We start from the raw sequence: 26,426 nt of genomic DNA, 5'->3' as shown, positions 1-26,426 counted from the left end.
AAAGCGCTCCACATTTAAGTGGATTACACCGATAAAGTGTCAAAAAGTTACATTTTTATCAGACTCACAAGCAATATTTCTTTGATATGACTAAAAATATGCTGACGTAACGTGCTCTTTACAAGATTTTAGTCTAAACCGCAAATGCATTTTTTATTTTTTTGCATTTTATTTACTCGCACTTCATCTGTTTTCTTGTTGTTTTTTTTTTGCCTACATTTAGCAACAAACAAATTTGTAGCAACGCGAACCCCTTCGTACAAGCGCTGAGTGTTTACACCTATTATGAGCAAACAACGGCTCTCTCGCCCGCCGAGGTTACATCTGTTCTCCTGCCACCGAGGCACACCTCTGATCATTGTTGCTGTCGGGTCTCATGGGGTGGCTTAAAGTAGACAAGACAGAGGCAGAGGTGCGTGGGTGAAAATATGTGTGTGTGTTTTGTGAGGGTGAGAGAAAGAGAGAGAGAGAGATTGCAGTCAAAACATGGTGGAATCTAGCTGTCGTGTAGCACTTGGCGATGCTTCTTTGGTAAAGTGTACATACACTAAAAAGTACAATTGATAAATGCTGAATTAGTTCGTACAAATTGACGTAGCGGGTTCGGTGAGGACAAGACAAAATGTCCGCCGACAGAGATGAACAACAACGTATTTCTAATACACTGTGCATTATTTGATGGGATAATCAGTCCTAAATACTCAGTTGTAAAACGGTTGATGACTTAAAGTGTGCTGAAATTGCAAAAAAAAAAAAGAAATCGGAAGTGGCCAGTTTCAGAAGGTCCCGCCCCCTTGTTCGTGGTGTCACCCCAAGACGTCTTGCCTTGCTGGAGAATCAAAACAATGGCTTCAGATTCAGGGAATATGCTTTCTTGTTACACATCCAGTTATGAATATGATTAAAATAGTTCTGAAGAGGAAAGCATACAAGTTTGCAATCGATTAAAGAATTTATTCCGTGCCATTTTGAGGTATCTGGGGGCGGGAAATGTAGCACCAAAAAAAGGCAGAAAATGGCGACAAAGCTCCGTGTAAGGAATTAATCAGCCCGTTTAATTAATCAGCTGATTAATTCCTTACACGGAGCTTTGTCGCCCTCTTCTGCCTCTTTTTGGTGCTACACGAAGTTTTCAGACCAAACAAGTACAGCAAAATGCATTGACGTGATGGAAGGACTGCTACAATGTGTCCTTTTTTTCGGTCAGGGGCGTTCCTTCAGTGACGTAACGTGAGGACTCGTCACAAACTCAAAAACAAGACTTCCGGAATATTCAGCGCGCGTCTTAAAACGTAAAATATAGCTATACGCGGTGGAATCTTTGTAAAATACGCTCAGTAGAAGTCATTTGAAGCCATTTTACAAATTATGGACACAACTTGTCCGGAGTTGTCCTTTAACTTCAATTTTTAACGTGCGTGAATTGTGCCGCTTTGACAACCCCCCCCCCCCCCCATTCCCAATTTCAACCATTTAAAAATCCCCTTCTTGTGTAGCCTCCACTCTCTGCTTCGTTCCATTTGTCTTGTAACGCTTATCGGCTAGCCGCCATTGAATAATCATTGAATTGGGCGGAATAATGACTTTCTTATCTTCCCCATTATCGAACATGTCGCACATTTTCCAAGGCGTCTTCAGAGGCCGGAGAAACGCCTTTTTTTTGTCTACCTTGAAATGATTTTGTCCTTCTTTGGCCATCTTTTTCCCCTCCCTTCGCCAATTGCAGTATAGAGAAATACTTGATTGAAGGACATGGAGATTGAATTCCATTTCTGCAAACGCCGGCCGGCTGGAGAAATGCCCCTAAAAAATAAAAATGGTGGAGAAAAATATCTCATCTCTTCTCCTTGAGAGGACATTTAAGTTGTCTGTCACTCAAAATCCGTTTTTTTAAGCCTTCAGTGCCAGGTAATAGAATGACGGTGCGCTGACATTCATCATTTCCATGCCAGCTGCCAAAAAAAGCAACTTGGGCAACTCCACAACCAACATTTATTGAACGCAAGCCCAAGTTGGGCTAATGTTGACGTGGAGGCTGATGAAAAATCTGAAAAAAAATAAAAATAAAACAAAATATAGTGATACCTTGGCTTACAAACTTAATTGGTTCCCGGACAGAGTGTGTAAGGCGAGAAATGTGTATCCCAAAAATTAATCTCCCATAGGAAACCATTAAAATGAGAATAATCAGTTCCCAGGTCCCCATAAAACATCATTTCCTACTAAATAAGCCTTAAGACTACACAAAATATACCTTATTTTATGTACAATAAATGTTGTATGGTATTATAATTAAAGAATTAAACTGTACTGTATAATAAAGTCCTTTTATTTACCTTTGTGAGGGTCGTTGATGGCTCGTCAGCATTAAACACTTGATGAGGAACGTCGCCTTCTTCTTTCATCATCTTGAGGAATGATCCCTCATTTTATCTAGTTCCTCATTAATTGTGTTCTCTTTAGCTGTGTTGATAGCTTTTTGCATCAAGTGTACTGATGGCTTGTGCGGGTTGTTTGTGGAGCCTGATTGATGGGATATTTTAACCTTGCAGTCTACACTCTGCCCTTGAGCTATCAAAGTTGAAACTCTCTCACTGTCGTCTGCCTGTCTCTTTAATGTTTAAACCACCTCCCGTCACAGCTGCGTTCTTGACCAATCGCTTGGCTTGAACCGAAGACTGGGGGCGTGTAATAGAGGACAAAAACAGTCAGCTGCCATTTTGTTGTGAAAAGAATGGGCTCGTTCACGAACAACACATCACTCATTGAGGCAGCTCCGTGTACGAAAAAAGTTTGTATGCCAAGGTAAAATGTTCATAAATTTAATGTTCATGAACCGAAAAGTTCGTAAGCCAAGAGGTTCGTAAACCGAGGAATCACTGTAACGGCTTCAAAGGTTGGAAATACATCCGAGACACTTTTAGGGGGTTTGCTTGAAAGTGTTCACCCAGGAGAAAAACACACTCAGTTGCGTTTAAAGATCTTCTCGTTGCCGTTTTTACGCCACTTGGCACATTAGGCTCCCTAATCCACATTTGCAATTAAATGTGCGCTTCGGAGCGCCGCGAGGTTACGTAAACCCACATTGTCATTGTGGTTCTTCCTCATACCGAATTTGGAATGAAAGATGGGGAACACACCAGAGCATGAACACGCTTTGAAACTTTGCCCCTTTCTTGCTTCTGTGTGATTTTTTTTTTTTTTTTACTATTTCGAGGAGAAAGGGACTGTCAACACTTGACCTTTTGCTCTTTTTAATAATAACATTCAAAAAAAAGCTATTTGTATTCGTTTCATTGGTCTTAGTATCATTTACTCCCCCCCCCCCCCCCCTTTTAGAATTCACATGCAATTCATAGCTGCTGTCTGTGTTATACTCTGCTGCCCCCTGTTGGTAGTCTCAATATTTGTCCTTTGCCTTGTTTCATGGTTGCGGGTGTTTGACGTCATCATAAATTAAAAAAAAAAAAGTTTGAAGACGGTTCACTATTTCCCCAATAAATAAATAAGATTATGATAATAATAATAATAATAATAATAATAATAATAATAATAATAATAATAATAATCATCATCATCATCATCATCATCATCAACATCGCCATTACTCAGACAACTCCACGGATGATTTTGGCCAACCTGAAACATTCAATTAAACATTATTTACTATCTGCAGTGATACCTGGGCTTACGAACTCTATTGGTTCCCAGAAAGTGTGTGTAAGGCAAAAAGTGTGTATTCCAAACACTAATTTTCCATAGGAAACCATTAAAATGAGAATAATCCGTTCCCAGGCCACCTATAAAACATAATTTTCTACTAAATAACCCTGACTAAACTACACAAAATATCCCTTATTTTATGTATAATAAATGTGCTATGGTATTGTAATTAAAGAAATAAACTGTACAACATGTTTCAGGTCAAACAGTCACTGCTAGACTTTGAATAATCCATCTGACAAAGGCACGCTGAACCCTTTTCGAATAAATTTGACCGCCGATGACTAGGTTAAGCTAATGTCATCATCGGGAGTGAGTTAGCAGTTTAAAATAGAGCAAATATACATATTTATTATCGGAACAAATAAGAGGGGGGGTGGGCAACCGCGCTTGCGTGGCTTGTTTCCGATGCTGATTATATCTGTCACATGTTGATAAAGCTTCGCGGATTTAGCTCATCCCCATGTAAAGCCTATTCAATATGTCTGCCGCACAAAACCGCTTACTGCCTCATATTGACGCCACAACATCGCCGCCGCTTGTGGATGTTCTCGTGAGTGTATTTGAAGCACGCGGGGAAGAATACTTTTAATCCCGCTTCATCTTAACCTTGAATTGTCGTTTTGGCTTGTCGTGTAACCTAAATAGTTTTTTTTTTGTATTTTTATAGGTTTGTAAATTTGGATTAGCGTTTGTTGATACGAAGAATTTCACTTGCCCTGAAAGTCGAAAAAATAAAATAGCCACAATCCCCTTAAGAAATGGCACAGCTGGACAATGAAACACCCGGTGAAAGACCTTTGAGTGGCCAACTGATGTAATTATTTTGTCAGCATTCTCACCAAGAGCCTTGGAAAACCCTGGAGATGTTTGGAGGTCATTGTGTGCTTTTCGGTGCATACGGAAATAGGTTCCCGCCCCTGTCAGGCATACTTGAACAGCAAACTTATTCAGGAAAAGGGGCTGAAAATGTTATAACATATATATTTCGAAATGAGCCTTTTTTTTGTTGTCCTTCTCGTTGATCCTAAACACCCATGCGGCACAATTTAGACATAAAACTGTAAAATGAAAACATAATAATAATAATACATTTAATTTTTAAGCGCCTTTCAAAACTCTCAAGGTCAATTTACAGTCACAAGATAAGTTTTTCTTTGGGTGAGTAGCGGCAGCCACACGCGCCAGCGTTCGCTCAACGCTGAAGTAACTCAAATAGATAGAAAGTGAGCGAGCTAACAGATAGCAAATAGATCGCTAGCTAGATAGCTATTAAGCTAATAGATAGCCAGATAGATAGCCAACCAGCCAGCTAGAGAGCTAATAGATAGTAAATAGATAGCAAATAGATAGCTAGCTAGGTAGCTAGCCAGATAGTCAGCTAGATATTTTACAGTAAACATCAAATTGGAGTAAAAATAAAGTGTGAAGTGTTAAAATAAATAAATACATAAATAAACAAATGAATAAATACCTAAATAAATAAATAAATAAGTGTTTCCCGAAAAATAGTTCGTATGCCAAGATTATATTCTCGCGTAAGGCGAAACGTATGTTAGCTATAGCGTTGGTAAACCGAAGTATCACTGTATATTTTTTTGCGCTTTTAATTCAAGAGACCTCGAGTCCTCTCTATCTTGGATTTTTTTTTCCCTCTTTTTCTTGTTAAACCCAACTGAACGGAATAGCCTTAGAACCTTCGCCGTGGGTTTCATCATCTCGCGGATCATAGTCATGATGTCGGAGTCATTTCTAATTGCTTCTACTTGCCGTGAACAAAATCGCTCAAAAAAAAAAAAAAAAAAAGAATAAAATCTTGCGCAATTAGAGCAAAAGAGACAAACGGAACGCTACAGCGAGGAAGAAGTCGGATGATGATTTAATTTTCTGCACACTGAGCCGCACGTGAGGCGCCGCGCAGCCCCCAAGCTGCCAGACATTGGCTTGCCATGTACCGGATGATGAACACTGCTGCCACCGTGCATGTGGGACACGTATCGATGTCTCCCAAATGATAAAAGAGAAGTCATGGAGGGGGTGGTGTGAATGGATGCTGCAACTTTACAATTGGATGATTTGCTTGTCGCCTTCATGGTAGAGCGTATTCGTCGTGTATGTAGCCGGCTTTATTTAATATCCCGTGCGTCTGCGCTAGAAACAAAGCTGTCACAAAACAAATGACAACGACAAATGCATCCTTGCCTCTAGTTTTCTCATTCCGCCGTGTTAGGGTTGTGCACCAGCGGCAATATCTTTTTTTCTGTGTTCACACCCACAACGGCGCAAATTTCCGGTTTTGAAAAATGCGCTTAGCATATTACTTCTGTGCAAATTAAAATGACTCCCCATGCCCGATTTGCACTGGTGGCTAAAAGGAAGCCCATCCAAACAGTCTGGGGCAAAAAGAGGAGTGTGGTAAGATCGTACATGGAAATGATTAGTCATCAATTAATGTCTTTGATCACAATTGAAATTTGAAACCTTGTACTTTTAGGGTAGCTATCACTTGAACTCATTCACTGCCAGACGATGTGCAAAAATAGATAGCTAATAGCTAACTAGCTAGCCAATAGATAGCTAATAGCTAGCTAGCTAGATAACTAGCCAGCCTGCTAGATAGTTATATAGCTAATAGATAGCTAGCCAGACAGCCAGCTAGAGAGTTTTGAAAAGCGCAGCTATCCATTCGCAAGCTAGCTAGCTTTCAATCTATTTGAGTTACTTCGGGGTTGAGTGAACGCTGGCGCATGTGGCTGCCGCTGCTCACCCACAGAAAAAAAATATCCTGTGACTGTAAAGTGACCTTGAGAGTTTTGAAAGGTGCTTAGAAATGAAATGGATTATTATTATTATTATTATTATTATTATTATTATTATTATTATTATTATTATTATTATTGCAAATAAATAACAAATAGCTAGATAGTGAGATAGCTAGCTAGATAGCTGGATAGTAGATGCTGTAAAAGAGTTAAAGGGCTTCCTAAAAAGTTTTTTTTTCTAGACTTGGAACGAATTGGTAAAAATTACATTGATTATAATGTGCAATTTGTTTTGGATTCAAATTTACTATTATTTTTGCCTCTATGCCACTCCCCCACTTTTTTTCCTCTTCTACAGAGGCATCCATCCTGTCCTATGACGGCAGCATGTACATGAAAGTGGTGATCCCCAACGTGGTCCACACGGAAGCCGAGGATGTCTCGCTGCGCTTCATGTCCCAAAGAGCTTTCGGTCTGCTGATGGCCGCCACGTCGCGCCAATCGGCAGACACCTTGCGATTGGAGCTGGACAGCGGAAGGGTCAAATTGACGGTCAATTTAGGTATCGTATACTGTCCCTGCCTCTCGTCGAGTGACTTCAGGGGAAATTCTTTGTTTATTTTTTCACGTCTTGCTTTTTTTGGGTGCAGGGTAAAATCAGACCTAACACATACTAAACCCGTTTTGTTCGAATTGCATGTTTTTTTATATGACTTGCTTGGGCTGCATTTTTTTCTGGCCTTGTCTTTGGAAAATTATTCTCTTCATGAATCTAACACTTAACTCTTTCATCTGCAGCAGATCATAATACCAAACCCGCCATTTTCTTTTTTTTTTATCTTGATTTTCTTTATAAATATTCACGAATGGTCGCCTATTTCTTTCTTTACTTGTTTTTTTTGCGGGAAACATTTCGTACCGCCATTTTGGTCTGCAACCCGTTTGTTGCTTTTCTCCTTTTTTCTTTCTTTCTTTGGAATCTTCATCCAATCTCTTGGTTTAGTTAGCATCCTCCATGCCTTGCTCTCAAAGATGGCACTCACCCCTTCAAAGGCCTTCCGAGCCTGCGGCCCGCCTGACAAACAGCTCGATGCCACAGCACCTAGCGCACCTGCAGACTAGCCGTTTCTGACAAATATCGATCATACTTACTTTAAATATTCCCGAAAGGCACTGGAATTAGAACCAAAATATACGCTTCCCATTTTTATTTTAGTCCTGTTCACCCTCCTCCATTACAAACTAGCCTCTGAAGCGGCGTCAAAGGGCCTTCTGTAAGGTGTCGGTGCTGCGTGGCTCGAGGGTGTTTGCGCCCACTTTTCTGATGCGGTTGACGGCACATGACCTGCCTCGGGGTCTTTATGAAATTCGACCTGCACTCGAGGTGCAACGCTCTTGAATCTGTCATCAAATGACATCTACCAATCAGTTCAAATTGTTTTGTTTTTTAAAATTAATTTACCGTATGTATTCGAGTATAACGCGCAAAATGTTCTACCTAAAAAAGAACTCAAAGTTTGGGTGCGCGTTATAAACGAGGCCTGGGGAAAAAAAAATCCCGGATATATTTAATGCTTTATCCCTTCCAGGAGGGGGCAGAATTTTCATGGCTATTCTCGCCCTTTAGTTTCGATTCTCGGAAAAACCCAGACTATGCACATTCTTTTTTTTTGAAACGTGAGTTAAGCATTGCTGTTTTGCACAATTACCAATATCCAGAGTTTCCATTCAGTCTTCATATTTTAATTTATATACTGTTACCCGTTAGTCTGAGCCGAGAAAAAGTGAAATACAATTTTATAGCGATTTTTAATTAAATTAGGTGTGCGCGTTACACACGTGTGCGCGTTATACTCGAATAAATACAGTATTCATTTTTTTTTTATCTTGCATTGTTGATCACGATGACAATAGTTAGCCTCGATTGCTAGGTTAGTGAATTTGACGCCACTGTTAAATCTCAAGCAGATATTCCCAGATTCAAATATGACCATCAATCATATTGATTTGACCTTATTAAAACCTGATCTTGCAAAGCCAAAACTGCGACATTTCCAATATTATTATAATATTAGAGGTGGTGACCAAATTTGAAGACTATACAATATACCACGACATATCCTGCTTGTTGCATCATTCTAATGGCTTTCCACCAATTTGAATGGCCGCTGGCATCATGTGACCGTCCCCGGAAGGTGGCTTTTTTCTTGCACTTGGATGTCTGCAGCTGTAACTTTGAAGGATGCAAATTCATCTTGTCACTTATTCTCCCCTCCCCATCTAGATTGTGTCAGGATAAACTGTAACACCAGTAAGTCAACATTCTTCTTCTGGAGCCTTCCTTCAATAAATGTTTGATTAGAAGAGGCTGTGTGCACAAAACGGCTGGGATGTGTGCATGCGGGCGGGAGGGAGGGTGGCGGAGGGGCTGATTTCACAGATAAGAGGGGGGGAAAAGTAATAGCCGGAGATCAAATTTATGCAAATCTGACTTAGTATTAGCGTTATATTTTAAACGGCTTGAATTTGGTAGATGACTTTTTAATCGTTCCCTGTATGCTGATTAGAATAACTCTGAATGTGATTTTGCATTGATACTAGATGAATTGTTTCATTCAATGGCCCTTTTTAAACAATACAGTTGGCGTAATACTGTTACTCAAGACAAAAATCTGACTTTATTCATTTATTTATTTGACCATTTATTTAATTATTTGTTTATTTGCCTATTTATTAATGTATTTGTGTATTCAGTTTTTATTTATTCTACCATTTATTTATTTATTGTTTGTTTGTTTGTTTATTTGCCTGCCTATTTATTTGTTTTTGTTTATTTGTTCATTTATTTATTTGTCTGTCTGTGTTGTTTATTTATTTATTTGTTTATTTGGCGTTTTATCGAAATAATTATTTATTTATCTGATTATTTATTAATGTATATATTTATTCATTTTTGTATTTAGTCCGACAGTTATTTTATTTATTTATCTATTTATTATTTCTTTATTTTTCTGGGTTTCTTAAATTTATTTTTTAATATATTCATTATTTTTTATTTTATTTTATTTTATTTTATTTTATTTTATTTTATTTTAAACATGTCAGCACCATTTTTGGTGCCTTTTTCATTCAAACCACCCAAAACCCATCACGGTCGAGAAAAAAAGGGACCACCGATAATTTTACTCAATCGACGTCTCATTATTTAGTCCAATCCAGCCATCATTCTAATTCCAGCGTCGATTATTAGACCCACCAAATGTACACATCTGTGTGTGAGATCTTAAGTTGCAAGCTTCGGTGAATTCTTATCGCGGTACAAGCGCTCCCTCTAACGTTCAGTGATCCGATTGTCCCTTCGACCCCCCGGCTGCTTTCATGATTAATTATTCATTGGATTGATAATCAGTCGCTTATAATTTGACTGATGCAACCCCCACCGGGTTCCCTTACCCTGTGACTAACTACCGATCCTCTTCAGGCAAAGGTCCCGAGGCTCTCTATGCTGGACAAAAGCTCAACGACAACGACTGGCACTCAGTGCGAGTCATCCGGCGCGGTAAAAACATTCAACTTATTGTGGATGACGACATGGCTGAAGGTATTTTGTATTTTTTTTGTCTGATTGTCACGCAGAGTTCTCACCCGATGGAACTTTGAGCATTTTTTTGCGCTTGCTTCTTCAAATTCTAGGCCAGATGGCAGGCGATCACACCCGTCTAGAATTCAACAACGTGGAGACAGGCATCCTCACTGAGAGGCGCTTTGTGTCCTCTGCGCCTTCGTCGTTTATCGGACACCTCCAGGTAGAAAGTCCAATTCCTTAAAACAATTCATTGAGGTGAAAGCCATTTTTATTTTTAGTATTATTTGTTTTGGGTAGGTCAGAGTAGAACATGGTGGTGTCAAAGTCGAGACCCGGGGGCCAAATCTGGCCCGCCACACCATTTCATTCGGCCCTCAAAGGCAAATCAAACTTCAAAAATTCCTTGATGATTGCTAAAGTCCGAAACCAAATTTCAAATTGTCCCATGCAAACCACAATTATTTTTTAATTCAAATCTGAAAACTAGTTTTTCATTAATTTGTTGTGCACTCTAGATGTAAATGTGGAGGGAATGAAACATTGTAATGGCTTCCCTAAATTCATAACGGCCCCGATAGGAAACTACAATGTGGTCTGTTGCAAAAAATGAGTTTGACAACATTGACGTTTCTACATCACACTGCCCACCTCAGGCCCTCAAATTCAACGGCATGCAGTACATCGACATGTGCAAAAACGGCGACATCGACTTCTGCGAACTCAACGCCCGTTTCGGCATGCGCTTCATCATCGCCGACCCGGTGACGTTCAAGACCAAGGGAAGCTACCTGGGCCTGGCCACCCTGCAGGCGTACACCACCATGCACCTTTTCTTTCAATTCAAGACCACTTCGCCCGATGGATTCATCCTTTTTAACAGCGGCGACGGAAGCGATTTTATTGCCGTCGAACTGGTCAAAGGGTGAGCACAACAGAGTCCGTATTTTCTGCACTATAAGGCGCACCTAAAATGCCTTCAATTTTTTTGGGAGTGAGCCTTACACAGGTAAGATCCGACTTACGACCGAGTTCTGTTCCGACCGAACGGTTGTAAGTCAAAATGGTCGTAAGTTGAAATCCATTCAAAATGTTGAATAGAGACTCAGAGGCTAAATGACTTGCAAATCCCCCCTCTGGTGCCATCACACAGTCGATTGCTGTGCGAGTGTGAGATGCTGGCTGGCTAGTCAAAATTGTTGTACGCGTTGCCGGCCTGCTAGCGCGTTGCGTTGCCAGGCGTAGAATTAAAATTGGGAAAATAGGGTCTGGAGGTCGTGGTCGTAAGTATAGATGGTCGTAAGTTGGATGTCACCTGTATATGGAGGATGTTATAACATATCATTCATATAGTCCGGAAAATACGATATTTAGCCTCCTTCACGATTATCCAAGCAAAATGTGTGTTGCCATGAGCGCTGATTTGTCCCACAGGTTCATCCACTACGTCTTTGACCTCGGCAATGGCCCGAGTCTCCTGAGAGGGAACAGCGACAACCCGCTGAATGACAACCAGTGGCACAACGTGGTTATCACGCGAGATGCTTCCAACACGCACACGCTCAAGGTGGATTCCAAATCGGTCACCCAGAATGTCAACGGAGCCAAGAACCTCGATTTAAAAGGTCAGCTTCACCTGCTTTGACTCAAGTTGTAAAATCAGAAAGGTTGAAGTGTTACAAATCACTTCTTGGGACAAAAACGCATGCCAAAAATTTAAAGGGTCAGCGTTCTGTAATGTGAGTAGAAATGACAAAAACCCTGGCACTGGAGTGGACACATTTTTGCACATCGTCTGGCAGTGAATGAGTGAAATGTCAGTACCAAAAAGACGTTTCCACCGTGAAGTGACATTCACAGTCCTCTTCATCTCATTTTAGGCGATCTCTTTGTCGGAGGTCTGGGCCCTAACATGTACCAGAACCTGCCGAAACTGGTGGTCTCTCGTGAAGGCTTCCAAGGCTGTTTGGCCTCAGTTGACCTCAACGGCCGCTTGCCAGACCTTATCAGCGATGCCCTTTTCCGCAGTGGGCAGATTGAACGCGGCTGCGAAGGTACAAATTGCTCGTCGTTTGTGCCAACATGTGACCTGCCGCTTATTTTACTCTGCTTCTATTTTGCAATGTTGTGTCGTTTGCTAAAAGTAACCGAGTGTTAGTATGAATGAAAACAGATAAGAATGCAGCCGTATGCTAACAAAATGAAGGTCTTACTCCTTATTTTTATATTGCGGACCGTCAAGGTGTGCTTATGATTTCCTTTAGCGGCTCAGTACCGCTAGAGAGCGACATACGAGAACTACATATCGATTACCGTGGCTTTTATAATCATAATAATCATATATTTCATTTATAAGCGCCTTTTAAAACTCTCAAGGTCACTTTACATTCACAGGATAACCACACGTGCCAGCGTTCACTCAACCCGGAATAACTCATGTAGATAGAAAGCTAGCTAGCTAGCAGCTAATAGATAGCGAATACGGTAGGTAGGTAGGTAGGCGGGCAGGCAGGCAGATAGATAGATAGATAGATAGATAGATAGATAGATAGATAGATAACGAATAGCTCGCTAGCTACATAGCAAATAGATAACTTTGAATCTCATGTTTAAGTTTCTTCAATTTCTGAATCGACTGAGCAGTTCTGGTCCTTCACTAACTATCTTTGTACCTTTTTTTCCCCGCTTTTTTTTTTCTTTTTCTAAACGACGCCAATGTTTTTTTTTTTCCCCTGCTTTACAAAGTTGGCTTCACCAAAGCCGACCTACAAGGTTAGAAGGCTAAGCTCCGTTTGATTGGAGGCCTGCTTGCTTGAAAGTTTGCAGCGTGCAATGCATCGTGGGTGCCAACATGGCCGTCTTGTTACAATGGTGACTTACCCTCTGGAAAAAAAAAAAAAAAACGACCATTTTGGCCAGCCAGCAGCCAGCATGTCACTCTCGCACAGCAATCGACTGTGTGATAGCACCAGAGAGGGGATTTTGCGAGTTATTTAGTCTCCGTGTCTCTATTCAACATTTTGAATGGATTTAGACTCACGACCATTTGGACTTACAACCGTTTGGTCAGAACGTAACTCGGTCGTAAATCGGACCGTGCGATGTCACCAGAGCGCGAAGTTTGCAAGTCATTTAGCCTCTGAGTCTGTATTCAACATTTTAAATGGATTTCGACTTAGGACCATTTTTACTTACGACCGTTTGATCGGAACAGAACTCGGTCGTAAGTCGGATGTTACCTGTATCTATTTTTTTTTTTATTCTTGGTGGCGTCCCACAATGCATTCCACAGTTCTGCACTTTCAGATGGCAAACTTGATGTGTTTTACTTTCACCGTATTCTTCAATCACGTTTACCCGTATTTGTCTTCCATACTTTTTTTGTTTATTTCGCTGTTTTTCTTACTTTGAGCTTCTGACCGCGTTGTCAGTCGTCTTGTTTGGATTAAAATTCAAAGGCTTTGTTATTGTCCTGTTGAAGCCGTTTACACACGGCTTTTCCCACTCTGTGTACTGTATGGATTCAAAAATAAGCGTTTTGTTTGGTGTCTGGAAGATGCTCAACACGCATCCGGTTTTACTTTGAATTGCCTTTCTGGCTTAAGTGCATACCAGATATGCACTGTGGTTCTGTACATGTTTGTGTGCCTCATTAAATCCGATTTTACATGTGTTTTTCTTTGTCTTTTCGAAACGTGATTTTTTTTTTTTTTTGTGTAATACAGATACAGTTTTGTAATGTTTTGCCCATTTTGTGATAAAATGGAGCTTTTTCTCCTCCATTTTAGTTGGCTATGTGTAATATAACACGTTGAAATGTTGGCCTGGAACCTAATTTGTCATTTTATATATAATTCGAACAGTGATTGTGTCTTTTTTTCAGTTTTGTCTTGCTTGTTCACCGAGGGAATGCAGTATTTGAAGTTTTACTAGGATAAAACTTTTTTTCGGGGGGGGGAAACACTTCCCGTTGGAATGGAGAAAAGTGCATGCATGTCCACTTGAATAGAAATAATCAAATATGGGAGATGTTGACAGTGTTGCCACAGGACGCGTATTCACTATTAACTCATTCACTGCCATTCCCGAGTATATTCGGGACATGGAGCACCATTCCCGAATTTTCTCCAGTTTTGGGTTTTCTTGCTAGTGGGTTCCGATAAAGCGCTGGTCAGACCTCTGGCAGTGTTTTTCGCTTCTACCAGTGAGCAGCATTTTCCTTTTGTCCACATTAGCGCTTTGTTACAGATTCAGCTATTGTTAAAACGCTATATAAATCACTATGTATGTATTGTATTGTATCTTGGACAGCCACCCTCATTTCAAGCTCAAATAACTCCAGTCCCATATAACTTAAGAATTAACTCTTTTTTTTTCTGAGAGTCTAATTTTTCTTATGCTGAATTGAATAATAATAATAATAATAATAATACATGTATAAGCGATTTATAAGTGCCTTTCAAAACTCTCAAGCTCACTTTACATTTACAGTCACAGTTTTGTCTGTGGGTGAGCAGCGGCAGCCACACTCGCCAGCGTTCACTCAACCCGGAAGTAACTTGATCGATAAAAAGCTAGCTAGCTAATAGATAGCAAATAGATTGCCAACTCATAGCTAGCTAGATAGCGAGCCACCTAGATAGCTCTATAGAATATTTATGTAGTACTAATACTCAATATTCTGTGGGTCCTGCGATTTGAGTGAATATGACAAAAACCCTGGCACTGGAGTGGACACATTTGCACATCGTCTGGCAGTGAATGGGTTAAGGAGGATGGCTTAAACTTTTACCAAAGATGCTCCCACGAAATAATTGTGATTCCCACAGAAATGTAGCTACTTTGTATCAAGTCACAAGCTCCATTTTGTTGTTGTCTGGGTATCTTGTGGTGACACTGCTTTCTCCTTCTTCTTCTGTTGTATATAATCTGCATGTATGCCGTTTAATTGCATTTTAATTGGGGACAAGAAAGTGACCTGATGCTACTTCCTGGTCCAACCTTATTGTCCAATTGCAGGGCCGAGCACCACTTGCCAGGAGGACTCCTGCGCCAACATGGGTGTGTGCATCCAACAATGGGAAAACTTCACATGCGACTGCTCCATGACGTCTTATTCGGGGACTCACTGCAATGACCGTGAGTACTTCCGTGTTATGGATTCCTTTTCCAATTGTGCGGATTTTATCAATCCACTTGAAAATGTGTCTTTATCGTGTCCTTGGTTATGGAATAAGTCTGTGGATTTAAGATAAAAGGGGAATTTAGGAAATCCAAATCCCCGCCCTCCCCCCCCAAAAAAACCTTGATTGACGTCACTCGTCAGCCATTGTGACCGTCTGTTCCTTTCTGAAGTGTCGCCACATGGGGGCAGTATGTGCACGCGCACGAGCGCACTCTGTTCCCCCTTCCGTGCAGAGGATTACGATGAGATGCAATCCCTTTGGAGCATGAAATCAGATTTCCTGCTGCTTTCCTCCACCGTTACGTTTCTTGTACCAGGATGTGGACGTCCCAAATGGGTTTATTCACCCACTGGGGTGGATTGGATGATGACAGTGGAAAACAGATGGAATCATATTTACAGCATCGTTTGGGAGGGGGGGGGGTGTAAATTAAGAAACTGCATAACAATTTAGATGGTATGAGGCATATTTTGTCTTGCGTGTTTGCTTTCTGGCTTTTTGTTCAGTGAGTACATTGCTTTGAGAGCTTTTCTAATTAGCAGTGTAGGAGTGTAGCTTCAGTGTTTCTTTCACCACTCCCCCCATTCCCTCTTCCCTTAATAGCTGGCAGCAAATGGCAGTAATTGTCTGCTTGCCTGACTCCTCCTATGACATGTATTTATTTTATTTATTTTGCCATAAAAGTGAAAGGGAGTCATAGCAGGCTGAACAAGTGTGTCCACTATTTGGGTTCAGTAAGAACCCCATAATCTGAAAATTTATGCTAAATAATCGATGAAAAAAGGTTTCTTCAGCTATCATATGTACTTCTTTGAAGTTGTTGGACATTTCGTCCATCATCCGAAAAGCTTTGTCAGCAAACTAAAGTTGTGCTGGTACCTCTGGCCCAATATACAGTGGGGCCGTGGCTTACGAACTTAATTGGTTCCCAGACAGAGTGTGTACGGCGAAAAGTGTGTATCCCAAAAATTAATTTCCCATAGGAAACCATTAAAATGATAATAATCCGTTCCCAGCTCTCCATAAAATATAATTATTAGTATTAGTACTGCCTGTCTCACCAAGTTTGTGATGGTCACCACGCTCTGCGGTCGGGGAAAAGAAGAGTCGTCTTCCCTTCCACATCCAGAGCAATTACTCAACTTATGTAACTGAATCATCACTGCAAAGGTCACGCCATTGTTCTCCATTCAGGGAAGCGGTAAACAAACAGGATGACGGAGCATAATAATAATAATAATAATAATAATAATAATAATCATCATCATCATCATACTCATCATCATCATAATCATCATAATAATAATCATCATCATAATAATACTCCTACTACTACTACTACTACTACTGATAATAATAATAATAATAATAATAATAATAATAATAATAATAATAATAATACATTTCATTTATAAGCACCTTTCAAAACTCTCAAGGTCACTTTACAGTCACAGGATAGATTTTTCTGTGGGTGAGCAGCGGCAGCCACACGTGCCAGCGTTCACTCAACCCGGATGTTATAGCTAGCTAGCTAGACAGCTTGCCACCTAGATAGCTATATAGCTAATAGCTAGCTAGCTAGATAGTTAGTTAGCTAATACACTGAATTCAACTATTAAATACACAGCTAGCTAGCCAGCTAGTAGATAGCTAATAGGTAGCTAGCTAGATCGCTAGCCACTTAGATAGCTATATAGCTAATACACTGAATGACACAAATTAAATGAATAAAAAAGTAATAATAATGCAGTAATAACAATAATAATAATAACACATTTGAAAACATAGCAAATAGCAAAGTAACGCTAACAATATATTGATTCCATATTCATTTCACGTCAAGGCTTTGAAAAAAAAAAAGGACAAGTCCGTCCGTCCGTGTCTTTTTTCAGCATCCGTTAGCACGACAGTAATGGACTCAATGTGGGGGGTTAAGGCTTTGTCCATTAGTCCCCCGCAGATCAGACAAAATGCCGCTGCGCGTCTCTCACATTTGAGCTAGCTGGCTCCGTTTCAACTTCTCTGCTTTAAGGATTATCTGCTTTTGAATCATGCAAATGCTTTCGCTCCGTTCTTCCTCTCTCTTTCCGCATTGGAGGATTTTGTGCATTTTCCCCATCGCTGGAATAACAGTCTTGAGGAAAAGGCGCCGGTGCAATCCATCTCTGACGTTCAAGCTTCTTTCCGCGAGCAACAGAAATGCTATATGGCCACGTGAATTGAATGATTGAGCGGCGGACATTACCGGGCGTTACGATGAGGGGGCGTCCATCTGTTTTGGTCTCAGGCACCTTGAGAATACCGGAGCCGCCTTCCCTCTCGCTGACCGGAGACGCAATCCATCCATCAACAACCTTTCCGGGACACGGTTCACATAGAAATCACCCAATGGCCTCGGCAGGATTTGGGTTTTCGTCGGCGACCTGTCATGCGTTATAGCGAACTAGTGGTCCAAACATCTAATCTACCACATTTTCCGGTGTACAGTATAAGGCGCACCTCAAATGAATAGTATATTTTCATCACCCAATGGCCTCGGCAAAATTTGGGTTTTCGTCAGCGACCTGTCATGTGTTATTGGGAGCTGTCTCGTTATATCGATATCGGATATATCGATAGTCCCGGTTATATCGGTACTATTTCTATGCACGCACTGAGAAAATTACATGCAAACATGGTCGGTTATATCGATAGTCCCGGTTATATCGATATTTTTTCGGACTCCCTTGACGATCGATATAACGAGACTTTACTGTACACTAAAATCTCGTTATATCGATATCGCTTATATCGATAGTACTGCTTATTACGATACTATTTCTATGAACGAAAGGAGAAAATTTACATGCCGCAGGATCGGATATATCGATAGTCCGGTTATATCGATATTTTTTCAGACTCCCGAGAATATCGATAGAATGAGACTTTACTGTATATAAACATTTTCCAAATATAAGGCACACCACATTATAAGGTGCTACAGTAGAGGCTGGGGTTACACAAAACCTCTTCTATAAGGGAAACAGTTGTGTTATGGCTCAATATAACTTCACATATAAGGCGCACCTGCGAACAAGGCGTAGGGTCTTCTTTTGAAGAAAATCAAGGCTTTTAGGTACATCTTATATATTGGAAAATATGGTGTATGTGGAAGACTGTTCTTAAATGAATAACATACAAACGACACATTTTCATATTTTTGGTGGGAATAGCATTGTTGCCATTTTCCCCGCCTGACAATGGAGAGAAAGGATGTAGTCGAGAGGCAGCTTCTTATCAGCCTCCAGCCCCTCCCCCACATTCTTTTGCGGCAGGTTGAAATACTTTTCCCGTGCGGCGGATGCATTCTGAAGGCCACCCAAATCGAAGTCATTTGTCAGTGGCGGACAGCATTCCCACTTTGCACTCAATTGCTTGAGCAAGTGCAAAAATCACCTTCTGCCTCCTATCTACTGCACCACTACACTATTAGTTTTGTTTTTTTAAAGAGGGCGGAGGTGCAAAAAGGATGGAGAGTTGAAGTCCTTCTATGGCAAGCCACCTCTGTTTGTCTTTGAGAGATAATAGTAGTTATTTGTTTTTGTAACAAAAAAAAACATTTAGTAAATGCAGTGGTCGGCCGTGCATGTCGCTTCTAGGCCTTCAGTAGTGCTATGTTTGAAACTACTGAGTAAACGTCTGCATAGTCCTTCATCTGTCGTTTATATGGTTTAAAAAAGACGTTTCAATAGGCATGGAGCAAATGGATGATTTTCCATCTCCCCTACGGAGACATACAGAGATCTCCAGAGATACCTCGTTTTACAAACCCCTTGGCTAACAAACGTTTCGGTTTACGAACGTTAAATTTCTGACAATTTTACCTTCGCATACGAACTATTTTTCGAGATACACACGGAGCTGCCACAATGATTGATGTTGTCCGCGAACGAGCCCGTTCTCCTAAAATAATTAAAGTGGTTTAAACATTAAAGAGACAGGCAGACGACAGAAAGAGAGTGACAAAATGGATAGAAAACAGTGAAATTTGGACTCGTTTCAACTTTGATAGTTCAAATGCAGAGTGTAGACTGCAAAGTTAAAATTCCCATCAATCAGGCTCCATAAATAACCCGCACTAGTTGTTTCTAGTGTGTCTCCTTGCATCTGTTGCTGTTGCAATATCTCAACTTCAAAGATGTACAACCCAGAGCTCCTTGGGACACTTTATGCAAAAAGCTATCCATTCCATCAAGCAATCAACGACCATCACAAAGGTAAATAAAACGACTTTATTGCAAAGTACAGTTTATTTTTTTAATTATAATACCATAGCACATTTATTATACATAAAATAAGGTATATTTTGTGTTTTATGGGGACCTGGGAACGGATTATTATCATTTTAATGGTTTCCTATGGGAAATTAATGTTTGGGATACACACTTTTCGCCTTACACACTCTATCTGCGGACCAATTAACTTCGTAAGCCAAGGTATCACTGTAGTAGTCGTATAGTTTGGCTATTTGGAAACACCAGCCCTATATTTTTTCAGCAATTGGCAGTTTCACCTTTTGAATACTAACTATCCATTCCATCATGTTCATTTTACAACCCTATTTTGTTCCTGGCAGTGTTAATGAAGCATGCGGCAGGTCTTGGATATTTAATGCCGACAAAGTTCTCCCCTCCCCCATCCTCAGACAACCCGGTTGAGGTGATGTACGAGGGGTGGCGCCCCATCCTCGATGGTATCTTTGAGGCCAAGCGCCTTCATTTTTTTGGCCCAAAACTTTCACTTTTGGAGCAAATCTACTCTGACAAGACGTTGCATAATTTTCTGTTACTTCAATTGGAGTTTGGAGCTGGGAAGAAGGAGAAGAAAAAAAAAACATGGAAGCGGGAAACAACAACGCTTTTACGGATTCTGACATCTGACAGAACACTTTGGTCTTACATTATTAAAGTGACACTGACCAAAAGTGTAATCATCTCCTCGTGCTAAGTATCATCTTCTCACTTGGACCTCTTTGGGTGTTGTAGTTTTTCTTCTTCTTTTTTTTTGCAGTCCATCTTGTGCGTTTCTCATACTTAGCTTCTTTCTAGAGTTCCTCTGCCACTTAATTCCCCGCGGTCACTGTCTGCGGTATGTACCCTAGCTAGCTGTAGAACGGGATTGGACCAACAGGCCCTGGAAGCCAGTGAGGTCAAAGCTGCATCTCAATGCCTTTTTTTACACTCCAGATAACATCCGACTTAGCTATAAGCTGTCTAGCTAGCTAGCTATTTGAGGCAGGAACCACATTAGCTATCTAGCTATCTATTAGCGATCTGGCTATCTATTACCTATCTAGCTAGCTCCAAACGTTGCACGCGAGTCTTTTTTTTCCGCAGAATTTCAAACAAAGTGAGTCATCCTCGGTCAAAGAGCCAAAAAACTCTTTAAAGGTCATTGTTTATATTCATTTTTTGAACTGAATAGGTAATTTACGATTCGTTTCACATACACGTTGGCGATGATAGTTACATCCTTACTTTTGTCATTGTGTGTGCATGCAGACGCTGGAATTTGACTGGATTAAAAAAATTAACTGTAAAGTATTTTCAAACCTTTTTCATATATAAGGCGCACCTGTGTATAAGAGGCAGGGTCATCTTTTGAAGAAAATCAAGGCTTTTGCGTACGCCGTATACACCGGAAAATACATTACAGGTAACATCCAGCTTACGACCGGCTCGACTTACGACCACCCATACTTACGACCACGACCTCCAGACCCTATTTTTACAATTTTAATTCTACGCCTGGCACCACAACGCGCCGGCAACGCATACGACAATTTGGCCAGTCAGCATCTCACTCTCACACAGCAATCGACCCTGTGATGGCACCAGAGGGAGGAGTTTGCGAGTAATTTAGCCTCTGAGTCTCTATTCAACATTACACTCAAAATGTTTAATAGAGACTCGGAGGCTTCGACTACGGATGTTACCTGTATAGGTGAGAAATTATGATCATATTTCAGACAGCGGAGAAATCCTCGCTGGCGCTGTCAACACAAATTTGAAGACAGGTCTATTTGTCCCTTAACAGACTCCATAACTTTTTGTTCCAATTGTTCCATATCCGTTTGCCGTTATTTCACAAGACCCCTTTTTTATCACCTGGACTTTTTAGCCCTGCTCCACACACACTCACGCACCTGCAAAGTAGGCCACTGATGCCATTTTGAATAATATCCCATGTGGCCAAAGCTGACATGAATTTGCCGGGTGACAAGGGAACCAATTACTGCAGCGGGTCGCTCTTCCGCAGACCCTCACTACTAAACCGACCCCCTCCCCCCAATGCAGTCCTCCAAGCATGCCGCTCTTGGATTACCCATCTTTGCCGATGCCCAATTGCATATCGCCATGCGTGTATTGTGTTGTAGCGTCCAGGTGCGTATGCTGCAAAGGAAACATGCCACGGCTGTTTTATCGCAGGCTATTTTCAAATCTTGTTGACTTCAGCACGCACTTGCCCGTTGCCCCACTTCTTGAAATGTCTCCACGGCAACATGAGCCCAACGCTAGCCGGCCGGTGCCGTTTGCTATGCCTCCCTCGCTCCCGACTCTCGCGAATCCAACCTTCTTCTCACTAAAGTGTCCGCCGCTATAAACACGTCTTCCGTCGGTGGCGTAATGCTTTTGAAAGGCTCTGCGTGCATTTTTTAGAGGCAAGCTTAAGGGGTGGCGGGGGCACAGAGGCATGTCATATGTGCCATTGCGGCATGAGAGAAAATGGCCGAGCGTGCCATGGCTTTATTTTGCCCTGCAACTTCACCTGAGCTATGATGAGCAAGGGTCATATATCAGCCATTTGTGTGGTAAATACAAAGTGTTCTTATAAGCCCAGTGAGGAGTTGACATAGCGGTACTTATTTGCATTTCAGTTATTCCCTATACAGCGTGCACTGTGCCTGTGTGTGTCAGTCAAGTTGGCCCTGGGCCCCTTTTGCCAGCCCATTACTCACTGGAGGTTTTGCATGTGTGCACACAAGAGCTTGTGTGTTGAAGCATGGTTGATTTCTTTCTCAGTCATAGAGTGACCCTCATCTTTGGCCGCACGCTGTCAAAAGCATCTGCTCTCCACTCCCTCCCGCCTCCATTTTCTCTTGCTGCCTTGTAAACCGCATTTCCAAGTGGGAACTCGCCATGCATAAAGAAGGCCGTCAATTAAGTACAGTGGTTGTTAGATCTTGATTCAGATTGATTGTTCTCTCAAAAGAAGGTCCTCTTGTAGTGAGATGGACTTGAGCAAAGACGATTTAGAGACGACACGGTCACCAGTGTGCAAAGAAAAAGGTCGATGGTGTGTCAGAGATGTTCGATCGGACACTGTGAATGAAGGCTCGGAACCAGAAAGATTATCTTTACTGCCGGCAGGAGACGCAGCCATTCATGACAGATGCCTGAATTCTGCAGCCCTCTGCCAAGCTATTTATTGAGAGTATGCAAATTTAAGTGATACATTAAGTAAGAGCAGAAGTGAACATTTGTGAGCAGCAGTATTGCTTGCTGATGGAGAAGTACAGCGAAGGTCAGAAGGAATTGTATCGTGTCTCTGTAGATCTGGAGAAAGCGTATGACAGGGTGCCCAGAGAAGAGCTGTGGTATTGCATGAGGAAGTCTGGAGTGACAGAAAAGTATGTCAGAGCGGTGCAAGACATGTATCATGACAGTTGTAAGGTGTGCTGTCGGTCTGACGGAGGAATTCTAGGTGGAGGTGGGACTCCACCAGGGGTCAGCTCTGAGCCTCTTCTTATTTGCTATGGTGATGGAGAGGCTGACAGACGATGGGATGGATGGGATGGGATTTGCCTTTATTAGTCTCACAGTGGAGAAATTTAGACGAGAATCTCCTTGGTCCATGATGTTTGCAGATGACATCGTGATCTGTCGCGAGAACAGGGAACAGGTGGGCGAGAAACTAGAGATGCAGAGGTATGCCCTGGAAAGGAGAGAAATGAAGATCAGTCGCAGCAAGATGGAATATATGTGTGTGAATGAGAAGATCCAAGTACAAGAGTGATGCTACAGGGAGAAGAGATAAAGAAGGTGGAGGATTTTAAGTACTTGGGGTCAACTGTCCAGAGCAATGGAGAGTGTGGAAACGAGGTGAAGAAGCGTGTCCTTGCAGGCTGGAACGGTTGGGGAAAAATGTGTGTCTGTAATCCCCCCTCCCTCCTCTACCACGGATATTGAACAATCATTGGGTCAATTTTTTGTGGCTTCAGTATTGCATCTCTACTTTTTGCAGATAAGCAGTGGAAGATGGATGGGTGGATGGATGAATTAATTACATCTTTCAATATGAGTGTACAAAATAAGAGCAGCTAGAGTGCATATCCCACATAGCACACACACAAATCGTTCCACCAGCTGAAGACCAGCTGAAGGCTGAAGTCTAATTTTAAGATGAACACTTAAACCAATGACAAGATAATTGTTGAACGACCTCAAGGTGAAATCCATCTATTATCATATCATTGCCTTGCAAATCACATCACACTCGCCTCAGGGCGCCTTTTCCCTATGTACTAAAATAAAGATGCAAAATGAAAGTGGCTTAGGCTTCCTTAGAGGGAGACCAATCACAAAACCTCCCCCTACCCCTCCCTCCACCATCACCACTGTGTGTAAGTGTGTGTATATGTGTTTGTGTGTGTGTTTGTATGGCTAGTCTTGTGAGGACCACTAATATTTTATGACACTGAAATAAAAGCAGGAGTGAGGTTTCTGAATGGGTACATTCAAAGTCCTGTTATTTCAGTTTCAAGTCCACTTTTTCTTTCTTTCTTTTTAAAGAAATTGAAGTGTGAAATGGGGTGACATTTAGTGTTCAAATGTAACACTAGTTCTTCTCTAACCTTATCAGCAACGGTGGACCTCACTCCTTATCTGGAGTTGTCCGGACCTCACAAAACCATTGAAACAGGAATGTGTGTGTGTGTGTGTGTGTGTGTGTGTGTGTGTGTGTGTGTGTGTGTGTGTGTGTGTGTGTGTGTGTGTGTGTGTGTGTGTGTGTGTGTGTGTGCGTGTGTGTGCGTGTGTGTGTTTGTGTGTGTGTGTGTGTGTGTTTGTGTGTGTGTGTTTGTGTGTTTTCCCGAACAAATGATTTATGCTGTAGTTGTACAGTCGCTGAACTTGGCCAGTTTGGTATATTTTCTCATTGGTATGCATGCCAAGTGCACTTTGGCAGGTACACCTTGACTTTTACAGTACGTGTTGATAATTCGTCTTGAGGTCGATGTCGCACCTTGTCTGTCTCCTTATCGGTCTGCTAATGGGAACATGATGCATGTTGTTAGCGATGTCGTTTGTCAGGGTCGCATTGATTTGTTTGCGGCGGGATGGAAGTCGGATGAGGAGGATGTTGGCAATTATATCCTCTCATTCAATAATAGGACAAACGACAAATGAGCAGCGTCCAACTGTTGGGATCATGACATCAAAATGGGTAGCAGTAGCAGTATCGGGGGAAAAAAAAATTATGTATCTCGTATTAGCAATCTAGCTACCTGGCAGGTGAGTCAATAGAGTTCATTTGGAGTTTGCCTGTCATTGAATTATTTGACTTGAAGTATTTTTCACTTTTCCAGCCACAAGTTTAATGATTTTATAATAATAATGATAATAGTAATATTTTTTTAAATAAAAATTAATAAGTGCCTTTCAAAACTCTCAAGGTCACTTTACAGTCAAAGGATAGTTTCTTCTGTGGGTGAGCAGCGGCAGCCACATGCGCCAGCGTTCACTCAACCCGGAAGTAACTCAAATAGATAGAAAGCTAGCTTCCTGATAGATAGCTAATAGACAGCCAGCTAGCTAGGTAGCTAGATAGCCATATAGGGTGGTCAAAAGTCAAGAACGGCGCTGGCTAGCTTCTGTAAGCCTCTTTTGAACATCACACGTGCAGTAGCACATGCACACAAATTAATGTTGTGACCTTTGTGCGATCTTAAAGGACAACCGACGCCCCCGGACAAGTTGTGTCCATAATTTGTAATATCGCTTCAAATGACTTCTACTGAGCGTATTTTACAAAGATTCCATAGCTATATTTTACATTTTAAGACTCGCGATGAATATTCAGGAAGTCTTGTTTTGGAGTTGATGACGATCACCAGGTGACGTCACGGAAGGAACGTCCCTGACCGAGAAAGCGACACACAATACATTTTGGGTACTTTGTTTGGTCTGAAAACTTTGTGTTGATGGCGAAATTAGAAGGAAAACACATAATTAATGCGATGCTGAATCGTTGTGTGTTGCACGAAGACAACTATTTGATATTCGCTGACACAAATTCCCAGCAGACAAATCAGCACATTTCCAATGGAGCTTGGGCGCCATCTTCTGCATTTTCTGGGAGCTACATTGCTGTCATTGATGGGTCGAATTGATATGGGAGGACTGCTTTAATCGATTGCAAACATTTATGCTTTCCTCTTCAGAACTTATTTGAATCATATTCATAACTGGATGAGTAAGAAGAAAGCATCTTCTCCGAATCTGAAGCCATTGTTTTGATTCTCGAGCAAGGCAAAGATGTCCTGACGTGATGTCACGAACAAGGGGGCGGGACCTTCTGAAACTCTGCATCTCCGGGGTCATTTTGAAGTAGTTTTGGGACACTTTAACTCATTTTTATTGGTGTTTTGCATTTGACTAAAAATATCAGCCTGCGTGTTTTGGGTATTTTAGATGCTATAAAACGTTTTTCTGATGTCAGTTAGGAAACAAAAAAATGGTGTCCTTTAAATAAAAGTAAGATGGGTGGCGACGTCTCGTGTTATAAAGGAGGAAAATGCGGTTATAAGAGCCTATTTGCCTTTCAAAAACTTTATCTGATTTTCAAACAAAACCTTCTCTGTGGATCCGTCGACTCAAACGAGCATACAGAGATGTACCTAACGAAATAAGCGTTGACTTTGGATGTGTTTTGGTGCATAGCGTTCTGGATAGATCCAAGGTGAACCGTTCGTCTTTCGGCCTTGGCACCAGAGTCGAATCAAGAGCCGTGAAGTGCTCCCCAAAGACACACTGCTAACTCAGCTCCAGCTGTCCGACTGAGAAGACGCATACCGACCCCTCGCTTATGACAACCGGGACATATGTAGCGGTTCCCTTCGCCGACTCGCCCAAC

The 26,426-nt window shown here is 41.4% G+C and overlaps 1 protein-coding gene across 12 annotated transcripts in view; it reads left to right on the top strand.

Annotated features, from left to right (window-relative positions):
• The window catches only part of nrxn3b (neurexin 3b), a 181,692-nt gene that overhangs the window by 63,977 nt on the left and 91,289 nt on the right, over positions 1-26,426 (top strand). For 7 of the 12 annotated variants that reach the window (XM_089022743.1, XM_089022742.1, XM_089022738.1 and 4 more), the window contains 9 exons: positions 6,844-7,047; positions 8,770-8,796; positions 9,967-10,086; positions 10,179-10,291; positions 10,725-10,993; positions 11,503-11,693; positions 11,949-12,122; positions 12,814-12,840; positions 15,088-15,207. In XM_089022743.1, coding sequence (XP_088878869.1) covers positions 6,844-7,047; positions 8,770-8,796; positions 9,967-10,086; positions 10,179-10,291; positions 10,725-10,993; positions 11,503-11,693; positions 11,949-12,122; positions 12,814-12,840; positions 15,088-15,207 — 1,245 coding nt within the window. The remainder of the gene's footprint in view (positions 1-6,843; positions 7,048-8,769; positions 8,797-9,966; positions 10,087-10,178; positions 10,292-10,724; positions 10,994-11,502; positions 11,694-11,948; positions 12,123-12,813; positions 12,841-15,087; positions 15,208-26,426) is intronic. The other 5 variants (XM_089022745.1, XM_089022739.1, XM_089022744.1 and 2 more) reach the window with 3 other exon arrangements.

The sequence above is a fragment of the Hippocampus bargibanti genome, linkage group LG19, assembly GCF_051943395.1.
Source record: "Hippocampus bargibanti isolate YZ-2025 linkage group LG19, ASM5194339v1, whole genome shotgun sequence".
NCBI classification, from domain to species: domain Eukaryota; kingdom Metazoa; phylum Chordata; class Actinopteri; order Syngnathiformes; family Syngnathidae; genus Hippocampus; species Hippocampus bargibanti.
The sequence above is the reverse complement of the archived record's forward strand: the minus strand, read 5'-3'. Positions and strand labels throughout refer to the sequence as shown.